We start from the raw sequence: 13,544 nt of genomic DNA on the forward strand, positions 1-13,544 counted from the left end.
CTTTGTGTGTTTCTCTCCTAAACCCATAACTACACAGACATGCACATGTTCACGCACTCATATCGCACAGACACACATAATACAAACATGTATAACGGACATCATGGAATACACATAATGGTCCATCTCTCTGTTTCTCTCTTTCCTCCTTCCCTGTAGGTCCGGTAACTCCATATCTGTGGCCTTGGGCAGGGAGTGTCCTGTTGTCTGTACTCTCTTACTGGACAAAGAGGCTGTGGTGCAGTCGGATGGTCAGACATCCACCTATAGATCCTTAACGTCCCATGAAGTGGAAAATTTGTATATTCAACTAGGCAAGTCAGTTAAGAACAAATTCTTATTTACAATGACGTCCTACCCCGGTCAAACCCTAGCCCGGACGATGCCGGTCCAATTGTGCGCCGCCCTATGGGACTCCCAATCACGGCCGGTTGTGATACAGCCTGGAATCAAACCAGGGTCTGTAGTAATGCCTCTAGCACTGAGATGCAGTGCCTTAGACCGCTGCACCACTCGGGAGCCTCCGACAGGGATGGGAAGGGAAATGGCTGGAATGGGTCTGAGTGTAGAGCCTGTTCATTAGGATACACCGTAGAAAAACGTTTTGCATTGGAAATTGGTTGGACAAGTTCAGGTAATCCTTCCCGGCTTGAGTCTGTTTTTTCCCGTTTTTGTCTAATGTATACGAACCGTGTGTGAAAGTCTAGTAGGCTGCAGTAGATGTATTTCTAACTGTTCAAAACTGGAATTGTTCATACTTCGAGTTTCTGAGAAAAGCCAAACCTTTGACTTTCTCTTTTCAGCACTTTTTGAGTACTTTACCTTCCATTTCTATTGTTGGGGCCATGAAAAAGAATATGAACACTTATCCTTACCCTCCTCAAAAGGTTGGAATGTTTTTGGGAGGTTAAATGAACCTCTTCTCCCTGTAGACTGTGTGAGAAAGTGTCACACCCTGACCGTAGAGATCCTTTTTATGTCTCTATTTTGGTTGATCAGGGCGTGAGTTTGGGTGGGCATTCTATGTCTGGTGTTCTATGTTGTCCTTGTTTTGTATTTCTATGTGTTTGGCCTGGTATGGTTCCCAATCAGAGGCAGCTGTCTATCGTTGTCTCTGATTGAGAACCATACTTAGGTAGCCTGTTCCCACCTGTGTTTGTGGGTAGGTGTTTTCTGTTTTGTGTGTCGTCACCTTACAGAACTGTTCGTTTGCCGTTTCTGTTGTTCTGTCAAGTGTTTCGTATTTTATTAAAGTAAAATGAACACTTACCATGCTGCACCTTGGTCCTCTTCTCCTTCTCCCGACGACGTTCGTTCCAGAAAGTGAGAGATGAAAGAGGAGAAAGGATTGAAAAAGGAGAAAGCATGGGACGGAGGCCAACAAGAATGGCCCCTGACCCCTTTTTGTAATCCATAATGAAGTGTAATAATCTCTAATCAGGTAGAATAATGTGAACCATTAACGCCGACAGCAGAATGGAGATTGGATGAGTTGCGTCAGAGGACCTTGTTCAAAGGACAACCAGAGGGCATCTAGACCCTCACCTCTGAGCACTGAATCACCCTGAATCACAGAGAGAGAGAGAGACAATATGAGAGAGAGAGATCGAGAGAAGAAAGGGGGGATCTAAGGGAGAGAGAGAAAGGAAGGGTTGGAGAAAGCAAGATAAGAGGCTGTGCAAAAAGTGAACGACAATGAAAAGAGAGAGTTATTGTAATCTGCGGTCCTCTCTGGGTGACCTGCCGTTTAGAGTGCCGGGGCTGACAGCTTCTCTCTGTTGCTGGGGCCGATGGTTAATGTTAGGTGAGTTTTTCATTAGCCGGGCTTTACTGTCTCGACGGGCAGCAGACACGTCATGTGCCAACTATCCCCACCATCAATGGGCTGGCGTGATACAGACGGTGAGGCAGCTATTACCGAGTGGCAGCAGCTGTGGTCCGTACTCCCAGCGCCCGCTAGCAGTGAATCATAATACGTTAGCATGATGAGGGTAACTCATCCAGGCAATCTGCGAGGCTGGCTTTGAAGGCAGCTATGTACAGATGTAGGCTATTGGAGTGCAATACTGCCTTATCAAAAAAATAGTTGTCTCCTTGTGTGTGGGTGTACTTTAATGGCCTCTGCCAAGAGATGTGTGGACCTTTATGGCACAGGAGGTAGAGTGCTAGCCCTCTAATCGAAGGCTTGCAGAAGTTTGTCAGGAGTGTAAACGTCAACATAGGTGACACACAGTAACTATGTCAGCAGGTGACTTATACTATAATTACAATGGTTTGAAAAAAACGATTTTAATATATTCTAGTGTTGCAGATCGAGTGTGTAAAGTTTCTCAGTTGCACAGTGGAGTTGCTCTCTCAAGGTCCTGAGATAAGTGTCCTCTGAGGTCGCACTTTCCCTGGCACTGGAAATTCAAGTTGATAAAGAAACCTCTTAAGAATATTATAATTTCATTAGTGCTGCTATATGGTGCAGCCCTTGTGCCCTTGTGGGGGTCTTGTTCTCTACTGTCTGCTGTCTTGTTAAGCCACAAGTTTGTGCCGAGACGGAGAAGAATGCATGCTGGAGATCGATGACATTGCACTTGGCAACTGCAGACTGACGGATGATCTAGACTACCAGTCAATTGTTTTAGAACACCTACTCATTCAAGGGTTTTTCTTTATTTGTACTATTTTCTACATTGTAGAATAATAGTGGAGACATGAAAACTATGAAATAATACACATGGAATCATGTAGTAACCAAAAAAAGTGTCAAACAAATCAAAATCAAAATATATTTTATATTTGAGATTCTTCTAATAGCCACCCTTTTCCTTGATGACAGTTTTACACACTCTTGCCATTCTCTCAACCAGCTTCACCTGGAATGCTTTTCCAACAAGTCAAGGAATTCCCACATATGTTGAGCACTTGTTGGCTGCTTTTCCTTCACTCTGGGGTCCTGTAACGGCTTTCTTCCTGGGATGAAGGAGAGGACCAAAATGCAGCGCAGTTAGTGTTCAACATGTTTAATCAGACGATAAACGGTGAACATTAACAAATAACAAAATAACAAAACGTGAAAGCCGAGACAGTACTATCTGGTGCAGAACACAAACACAGAGACAGGAAACAACCACCCACAATCCCCAACACAAAACAAGCCACCTATATATGATTCTCAATCAGGGACAACGATTGACAGCTGTCTCTGATTGAGAACCATATTAGGCTGGACCCTAAACAGACAAACTAGGCACACAACATAGAATTCCCACCCAGCTCACGTCCTGACCAACACTAAACAAGCAAAACACATAAGAAATATGGTCAGGACGTGACAGTACCCCCCCCTGAGGTGCGGACTCCGAACGCACCCCTAAAACTCAAGGGGGGGGTCTGGGTGGGCATCTGTCCGCGGTGGCGGCTCCGGCGGTGGACGAGGACACCACTCCACCACTGTCTTTGTTCCCCTCCTTAGCGTCCTTTGAGTGGCGACCCTCGCCCCCGACCATGGTCCAGGAATCTTCACCAAGGCCCCTCCTAAATATAGACAACTCAGGACAGAGAGGTAGCTCAGGACAGAGGGGTAGCTCAGGACAGAGAGGTAGCTCAGGACAGAGAGGTAGCTCAGGACAGAGAGGTAGATCAGGACAGAGGGGCAACTCCGGACTGAAGGACAGCTCCGGACAGAGAGGCAGCTCTGGACTGAATGGTTGCTCCGGACTGAAGGACAGCTCTGGACAGAGAGGCAGCTCTGGACTGAATGGTTGCTCCGGACTGAAGGGCAGCTCCGGACTAGATGCAGCTCATGACTGGAAGGCAGCTCATGACTGGAGGGCAGCTCATGACTGGAAGGCAGCTCCTGACTGGAAGGCAGCTCATGACTGGAGGGCAGCTCATGACTGGAGGGCAGATCATGACTGGAGGGCAGCTCATGACTGGAAGGCAGCTCATGACTGAAGGGCAGCTCATGACTGGAGGGCAGCTCATGACTTGAGGGCAGCTCATGACTGGAGGGCGGCTCTGGCAGCTCCTGACTGGCTGGCGGCTCTGGCAGCTCCTGACTGGCTGGCGGCTCTGGCAACTCCTGACTGGCTGGCGGCTCTGGCGGCTCCTGACTGGCTGGCGGCTCTGGCGGCTCCTGACTGGCTGGCGGCTCTGGCGGCCCCTGACTGGCTGGCGGCTCTGGCGGCTCCTGACTTACGGACGGCTCTAGCGGCTCCTGACTGACGGACGGCTCTAGCGGCTCCTGACTGACGGACGGCTCTAGCGGCTCCTGACTGACGAACGGCTCTGACGGCTCGGGACAGATGGGCGGCTCTAATGGCTCGGGACAGACGGATGGCTCAGATGGCGCTGGGCAGACGGATGGCTCAGATGGCTCTGGGCAGACGGATGGCTCAGATGGCGCTGGGCAGACGGATGGCTCAGATGGCGCTGGGCAGACGGATGGCTCAGATGGCGCTGGGCAGACGGATGGCTCAGATGGCACTGGGCAGACGGATGGCTCAGATGGCGCTGGGCAGACGGATGGCTCAGACGGCGCTGGGCAGACGATGGCTCAGATGGCGCTGGGCAAACGGATGGCTCAGACGGCGCTGGGCAGGCAGGCAGCTCAGACGGCGCTGAGCAGACAAGCAGTGCAGACGCCGTTGAGCCGACGAGCAGTGCAGGCGGGGTTGGGCAGACGGCCGACTCTGACCTGCTGAGGCGCACAGTAGACCTGGTGCGTGGTGCCGGAACTGGTGGCACCGGACTGGAGACACGCACCTCAAGGCTAGTGCGGGGAGCAGGAACAGGGCACACTGGTTTCTAAAAGCGCACTATAGGCCTGGTGCGTGGTGCCGGAACTGGTGGTACCGGACTGAGGGCACGCACCTCAGGGCGAGTGCGGGGAGAAGGAACAGTGCGTACAGGGCTCTAGAGACGCACAGGAGGCTTGGTGCGTGGTGCCGGAATTGGTGGTACTGGGCTGGAGACACGCACCACAGGGAGAGTGCGTGTAGGAGGAACAGGGCTCTGGAGACGCACAGGAAGCCTAGTGCGTGGTGTAGGCACTGATGGTACTGGGCTGGGGCGGGAAGGTGGCGCCGGATATACCGGACCGTGCAGGCGTACTGGCTCCCTTGAGCACTGAGCCTGCCCAACCTTAACTGGTTGAATGCTCCCCGTAGCCCGACCAATGCGGGGAGGTGGAATAACCCGCACTGGGCTGTGTAGGCGAACCGGGGACACCATGCGTAAGGCTGGTGCCATGTACACCGGCCCGAGGAGACGTACTGGAGGCCAGATATGTTGAGCCGGCTTCATGGCACTTGGCTCAATGCTCAATTTAGCCCGGACAGCGCGGGGAGGTGGAATAACCCGCACCGGGCTATGCACATGTACAGGAGACACCGTGCGCTCTTCCGCATAACACGGTGTCTGCCCGTACTCCCGCTCTCCACGGTAAGCATGGGAAGTGGGCGCAGGTCTCCTACCTGACTTCGCCACACTACCCTTTAACCCCCCCCCCCCCCCCCAAGAAATGTTTGGGATTTCTTCTCGGGCTTCTTGGCCAGCTGTGTTCCCTCATAAAACCGATTCCCCTTCTCAGCTGCTTTCGCTCTCCTAGATGCCGCCGCCTGTTCCCATGGAAGGCGATCCTTACCAGCCAGGATCTCCTCCCATGTGTAGCAACCCTTTCCGTCCAATACGTCCTCCCAAGTCCATTTCTCCTGGTCCCGCTGCTGCTGCTGCTGCCGTTGCTGCCCGTTGCTACGCTGCTTGGTCCGGGTTTGGTGGGTGGTTCTGTAACGGCAGCCTTCCCTCTCTTCACTAGAAGAGAGAGTGTAGCAGGGATCGGACCAACACGCAGCGTAGCCAGTGCTCAACATGTTTAATAACACTAATAAACAGTGAACACTTAACACTTAACAAATAACAAAATAACAAAATGTGGCAAACCGATAACAGTCCTATCTGGTGCAGAACACAAACACAGAGACAGGAAACAACCACCCACAATCCCCAACACAAAACAAGCCACCTAAATATGGTTCTCAATCAGAGACAGCTGTCAATCGTTGTCCCTGATTGAGAATCATATATAGGTGGCTTGTTTTGTGTTGGGGATTGTGGGTGGTTGTTTCCTGTCTCTGTGTTTGTGTTCTGCACCAGATAGGACTGTTATCGGTTTGCCACATTTTGTTATTTTGTTATTTGTTAAGTGTTAAGTTTTCACTGTTTATTAGTGTTATTAAACATGTTGAGCACTGGATACGCTGCGTGTTGGTCCGATCCCTGCTACACTCTCTCTTCTAGTGAAGAGAGGGAAGGCTGCCGTTACAGGTCCGACACATCCCAAACCATCTCAATTAGGTCGAGGACAGGGGATTGTGGAGGACAGGTCATCTGATGCAGCACTCCATCACTCTCCTTCTTGGTAAAATAGCCCTTACACAGCCTGGAGGTATGTTGGGTCATTGTCCTGTTGACAACAAATGATAGTCCCACTAAGCCCAAACCAGATGGGATGGCATATCACTACAGAATGCTGTGGTAGCCATGCTAGTTAAGTGTGCCTTGAATTCTAAATAAATCACAGACAGTGTCACCAGCAAAGGACCCCCACACCATCACACCTCCTAATCCATGCTTTACGGTGGGAAATACACATGTGGAGATCATCCGTTCACCCACACGGCGTCTCACAAAGACACAGCGTTTGGAACCAAAAATCTCCAATTTGGACTCCAGACCAAAGGACACATTTCCACCGGTCTGATGTCCATTGCTCATATTTCTTGGCCCAAGCAAGTCTCTTCTTATTATTGGTGTCCTTAAGTGTGCAAAGCTGTCATCAAGGCAAAGGGTGTCTATTTGAAGAATCTCAAATATAAAATATATTTTGATTTGTTTAACACTTTTTTGGTTACTACATGATTCCATATGTATTATTTCATAGTTTTCATGTCTTCACTATTATTCTACAATGTAGAAAATAGTACAAATAAAGAAAAACCCTTGAATGAGTAGGTGTTCTAAAACTTTTGACCAGTAGTGTACAAATCGTATCACATCCTACATGACAGCTCGTTATTATTTGTTGATCAGCTGGACTGCAGACGCCAACTGCTGTCGATCCCAAACACACACCTTATCTCTATTGTTTACCCTGTGCGGATGGGTAGACCTTAGTTTACGTACACACTGATGGTTTAACTCAAGTATAGATAACTGCAGCGATGTAATTGTAATTGCTCACCCTAAATGCTGCTGGATTAAACGATGAATCTATCAATGCAATTATATGTTTTTATCTATTACCACAATTTCTCTCATACAATGGTATCAACATAATAAAATGTACTATCTGTTTCAGAGAATGTTATGTCCCTACTCTGCTTAATCTGTGTGTTTGTGTGTGTGTGTGTGTGTGTGTGTGTGTGTGTGTGTGTGTGTGTGTGTGTGTGTGTGTGTGTGTGTGTGTGTGTGTGTGTGTGTGTGTGTGTGTGTGTGTGTGTGTGTGTGTGTGTGTGTGTGCGTGTGCGCGTGCGTGTGCGTGTGTGTGTGTCTGTGTGGATGAATGAGAGCATTAATGAATTAAGCTGCTCATTATAATGGTCTGCTCTTGTTGGTCATTAAAAAAACTCATGTAGAATTTGTCACCCTGGCCCCGATGGAGTCTGGGTAATTATGGTTAATGTCTCATCTCCTATTCAAGGCTGGAGCGTTATGCTTAGGAGGGTCGTGCAGCAACAACCCCCTGACCTCATATTTTATTCATCTTAACAGTCATATTATTTGTGATTAACAGATTTTCACAGAACAAAAGTTCGATTCATATTCATGTCATACAGTTTAGTTAATCAGTTTTTCTAAGATATAATGACGTATTTGCCTTGCGCAAACAAAATATTGTCATCTCACTTTCAGCCCCATTCATATTCATTTTATCTCTTTGTCTGTGGCCTCTTGATCAAGTACAACTTGATATGATAGGTTTATTACTGTGCTATTGTACCGAGTAGCTATATCATGGGACACACACACACACACACACACACACACAGGGACCCACTTAGAATAGCCAGGAAAACTGAATGTGCAAACATTCACATGTCAGATGGTCATGTGATATTCTGATTCAAGAAGCTGTGATATTCTGAAGCTAGAGGATCAGCGAGGATAATTGAGACATTATTACACCTCTTATTAGCTGGTAATTAAGAGGTGTTTAATTATACAGTAACACTGGGAGAATCATTAGAGAGACAACACAGATTAGGGTATTACCTCCTCATAACAATATCACTCGGTATAACTAATATACTGTAGATTAACGTAGAGAGCAAGAGAGAGAGAGAGAGAGAGAGAGAGAGAGAGAGAGAGAGAGAGAGAGAGAGAGAGAGAGAGAGAGAGAGAGAGAGAGAGAGAGAGGCCTCCAGATGCTTTTTCAGTTCACCACTGGGCTGTTATTTAGAGAAAGTCATGGAGAATTATACAAAAAGAGAAGGATTTGAGACATGGTGCGTGTGTTTGTGTATGCATGTGCGTATGTGACAGATACCTCATTAATAATGACACAGACCCATTTTAATACTAACTCCCACGTCTTTCTTCCACTTGTACATCTCAATTATTTGTTCAGAGGCCGGTGTGACAACGGAATGGGTTATGGTTGCCTTTGGAATGCTAAACAGGAAGCTTGAAAGTAAGTCACTGTCAGTGGGCAGTACCAAGCCCTTTGTGTTCTGGAGGGGACCTGCTCCCTGGACTTCAAAGATGGGATTATGTTGGAAAGAGAGAAACAAAAGAACTTCATCTAATGCCCGCTTTTGAAGTTATGGAGGTATATAATACACCCCCCTCAATCCATCTTTTGTGGCACACTCATAGCAGCCAGGTCTTCTAGACACACACACACACACACACACACACACACACACACACACACACACACACACATACACACAATCACAGTAATCTAAGGTTCAGTGCTACATCTGGAGTCCTTGCAAACACGGAAGTTAATTGAGATATATTTAATGACCTTTAAGCTACATGTTACAACAATATTGGGAAAAAAAGTATATTTGATGTTATCATAGCATAGCCTAACAATTTAATACCAGATATCTCAATATAGTTCAATGTGTGGGACGCTTGTTTTCTGCTTGATTGTATACAAAAACGGTGAAATCCCTGGTTAATAAACTGTCTCAATTGGATAACGCGCAACAGGTGCCCCGCGCGTCAGGCCGTTTTTCTCCCAGAGTTTGATGCTTTACTGCGCTCGTTTATGCGCGTGATTATGTTAATATGATTCAAACATAATAACAATCATAATAATCATAAAGGCATAAACGCATCTACTCTTTAGCTTGGTGACGAGCTCTGTGAATATCACGATACCCCTTAAAGCAAACATTGGCCTACATTAGGCAATGAGACCATATTTGTACTACAACATGTTCAAGTGCGTGAATGATTCTCTAATCTTCAATTTGACCACATAAATTGACACCTGAAATATCGTGTATAACAAGCGCAAGATAGTGTGACTTGCTCTCATGCCTTTCACACGAGGTGTCACACAATTGAGGAAAACCAGCAAACAAACGACGTCAGAAAAAACGTCTCGATAATTCAAACGAAACAATCCACACAAAAAAAATGACAAAATAACTCAGACAGATGATGAATTTCGTTTAAAGTTCTTTATAAATCTCTTAAGATAAATCATGTTATTTTACAGTCATAACATTTATCTTACATGTTATATTCATTTAGCGTGCTAATAAGAACAGCCCATAATAAACATGTGTGCTATTATTAGACAACACGTTTCATTTTTCAATTAAATCTAATGAACAAAAACTTTGAAATCATTTATATTATCCGCTCATACATTTAAAAACTGAGGCAGCAAGTTTTGATTTTCTTCTTTATTTTGATTGACTAAATTATTATTATTAAATTAAAACTCTCTTTGGGTCAATTCCTCATTGTATTTTAGTGCCACATGTAATGTCATAAATACCTTCACAAAATGGGCTAATAATGGATTTAAGAAGAAATTATGCTAAAATACGTGGTAGCTTACAACTCATCACTATAAAGATACAGTCTGAATTCCTTTACAGCTCTTCATACCTGCTCAACATCTAGGCAACTATACATGATTAACATTTTAGATACTGCTCTCGTCCCCTCGTAGATACAGAATCGAGTTGCTGATGTTTTACCCGGTTAAGACAGCAGAAGAGCCGGGTGTATCGCGTTGCCCTTGCCCTCCAAAGGGTCGGAACCATTCTTCTCCAGCATGGATGAAGAGGAGCAGAGCTGCGATGGGCCGGACGGAAGGCCCGAAAGACCGGGCATCGGACCCATAGACGGGGTGGGTTTGATGGGCACAGGAACAGCGGGTAGCGTCTGTCCACTGGCGTGATGGTAGAGACCCTTCATGGACACGCCAAAGGGCGCATACTCTGAGGAGACGGGTATGGCGCTCATGGAATCTGACAGCATGCCGACGTGCGGCCACATTGAGTTGACCACACTGCTGAGCTGCGCGGGCACAGGGTAGCCCAGGTGGTGCATTACCGAAGTGATGGGCAGCCCGCTCGTCATCACGCCCTTGTAGTCCCGACCTATGATGTTCTCAATGGCAAACGGGTGCTTGAAGCCGCCGGACTGTCCGCAGTTGATGCTGCCGTAGCTCTGAAAGTGGGGGAGCCTGCCCACTGCCGCCGCGGGGCCTGGATGCTCATGATGCCCTCCACTCAGCTTGCCCTGGTGGTGGAAGTAGTGCATCATCGGGGAGCTCTTGCAGGCCATGTGCTCAGCGCGCAGAAGTTTAAAGCGCTTCCGCCTGCGTAGAAAGCTGCCGTTTTCGAACATGTCCCCACAGTCTGGGTGCAGGGCCCAAAAGCTGCCCTTCCCCGGCTGATCGGGCCGCCGGGGGATTTTGATGAAGCAATCATTGAATGACAGGTTGTGTCGCAGAGAGTTCTGCCACCGCTGTGTGTTCTCCCGGTAGTAAGGGAAGCGGTCCATAATGAACTTATAGATGTCGCTCAGTGGGAGCATCTTCTCCGTTGAGTTCTGGATGGCCATGGCTGTCAGAGAGATATAGGAGTAAGGCGGCTTCTGGTCACTGTACGAGTTCTTCCCCGGACGAGGCATGCTTGTGGTTACTAAGCCTATTTATGATTTAGCTCTGCTGTCTATTTTCTGATGAGGGCGCCTGAATATTGTTGCAAGGCTTTGGTCAGTATCAGTGACTTTACGCACGATTTTCCAAAGTTTGGAGACTCCAAAATCATTTATTTCCTGGCATTGTGTGTTCGTATTTTAGTGGTCTAAAATCATGTGTGAGTCAGACAGGCAAACACAGACACACATTTCGGTCATGCTTTCTCCAGATGAATTCCTCAAAGATGTGGCTCACAAAAAGCCCCAAAAGGTTTCTCATTCCTCCACCGGCGCACACAAATTCACAAGTTCATCTCGTGCGTAAAATGACAACACATGAAAGAGTCCGTCTCTTGCTGTTTCTTTTCCCGCCACACAGGAGATACGAGACCAGTCTCTGCGACAGCAAAAGGGCGAGGGTTTGGTGATGCTCCTCGTGTGGGGCCGAGCGCTCCTAGTGCGCTCTTCTGGCCACCCCGCACCGTTTTTGTAAGGCTGGCATACAAGCACTCAAGGACACGTTGGGGGAAAGGGGAGGGATGGATGGTGAGGAATAAAGAGGAGGGGAAGGGGAAATCTGAACTCATCCGCGTGCCCTTAGCCCGTGCCAATCAGGACCCTCGCGCGCTCCAAGAGGATAAAGGGTGGACATAACAGTAAATATTAGTGATGGGGCATATAAAACCCCATAATAGTAGCCTAGTCTAATAATACTAATGTTTAGGGAAGAATATGATAACTATAAAGGGATAATTAAAACAGAACAAAATGTTCTTACAGTTTTTTCACCTTTATTCGAATATGTTTGAATGTCATTTATCTTTCACCAATTTTGTTAATTTAAGTCAGATTTTCTTCTCGTAAATCGTCCATGAAAATTTGCCGCTTGTATGTGTTTTATGTTAATAAGTTCAAGTTGAAACACTGGAGCTTTTTAATGCCTTCTTGGATAGAGCTAAAGATCTCTGAATTCTTAACGTTGCTTTTCCTTTCTTAAACTCTACAATAGCTTTTGTGTGATGCCATTGTAAAAAGCAATTTCTTTGGAAAAATCTCAAATTCGTTATAGCTACGTTTATCTTCGTTTTCTATCTTAGTGTATTATTTGTTTATGTGACGAAATATGACCGATTCGAACCTAGTCTAAGCTATTAACCAGTAATTTTGATGCTTGAAAATACACATTATGCAAGGATATCACATATGGCAATGGTAAGCCTATGAGTGTAAATCTAGAAAGATCTATTTTCATTCCATTCTTTTTCAAATTGTTGAAACTGCAGTTTAAGATAACAATCAATCATGTAGGCTATGAACACACACACACACACACACACACAAACGCACGTTGAGTAATTGCGGAGAGGGGACTCGTTGCAACCAACCTGCCAACACGCACGCACGCGCGCACACACACACACACACACACTCATGTTGTTGGAGATTAATTGCGGTGAGGGGACTCCTTGCAGCCAACCTGCTGTCTGTCTGTTTAAACACCCTCCCGCGTATACTACAAGGATGTAAACAAACTTGCTCCCTCCTCTGAGTTCCGATAAACGAAATAACAAAAGCTGCTCCTGATTTTGCACGGCCAGGTGTCACGGCTCGGCCCTCAACGGCGCCCGTCTTCTCGTGCGCCCCAGCGGGACCCGAATACATTACAATAATTAAGCCTTCCGTGATTTACCTTCCTTGGAGAGAGGTCCAACAATGTAATTAAGCGTGAGCTTGCTATTTTATATATGAATATTCAAAACGGCAGGGCCAGCTCTAGCCTTTTGGGGGCCCTGGGCAAGATTTGGTTTAAAGTCAAGTTCCTGCAATTCTAGAAACATTTTCATGGGGATAGAGAAAATGTAGCAGTTTTAAAGCAAGATTTCTGCAATACGACACATTTTGCAATGGGGCGGAGAGAAATGTTTAACATTTTATAACTCATTTCATGAAGTTCTACTTGTTTTGGCATGGGGCGAAGAGAGAAATGTGCAGTTTTACAGCCTTGTGTCATGTTAACATAGAGTGTATGTCCAATTCCCCGCATAAATCTAATTAGCATAATACAAAAATCCCCATCGAAATCTGTCTGTTTAAGCTAGAGATATGTTGTTGGTTTTTTGCATGGGCTGCGTTTCAATCCACCAATGGAGGTCTTCCTCATCTGAGGTGGAAGGAGACCGAGCTACAGCGGTTTTTGTCAGACTATGAGACATCCCGAAAATCGGACTTCTCAAGAAAACTTCTGTAGCATCCGAACGGTTTGGCCTACAAACTAATGACCAAAAAGATGAGACTCTCGCGATGGTGCTCTCCGTTTTGCTCTATGACCCCCACAAGAGTCACGGGACTAGTCTGAAGTCTGCCCCACCGATCTGCCAACT

At 46.6% G+C, this 13,544-nt stretch overlaps 1 protein-coding gene across 1 annotated transcript; it reads right to left on the reverse strand.

Moving 5' to 3' along the window:
• Window positions 1-9,681: 9,681 nt before the first annotated feature.
• On the reverse strand, window positions 9,682-11,674 carry LOC129825806 (forkhead box protein B2-like). The gene has a single exon (XM_055885947.1). It carries the CDS (start codon window positions 11,152-11,154, stop codon window positions 10,219-10,221), a length of 936 nt encoding a protein of 311 aa, XP_055741922.1. The 5' UTR covers window positions 11,155-11,674; the 3' UTR covers window positions 9,682-10,218.
• Window positions 11,675-13,544: the final 1,870 nt, after the last annotated feature.

The sequence above is a fragment of the Salvelinus fontinalis genome, chromosome 28 (assembly GCF_029448725.1).
Source record: "Salvelinus fontinalis isolate EN_2023a chromosome 28, ASM2944872v1, whole genome shotgun sequence".
NCBI lineage: Eukaryota > Metazoa > Chordata > Actinopteri > Salmoniformes > Salmonidae > Salvelinus > Salvelinus fontinalis.

What these genes read in the sequence shown, in the direction of transcription:
- LOC129825806 (XM_055885947.1), bottom strand. Translation starts at nt 11,154, where the DNA reads ATGCCTCGTCCGGGGAAGAACTCGTACAGTGACCAGAAGCCGCCTTAC.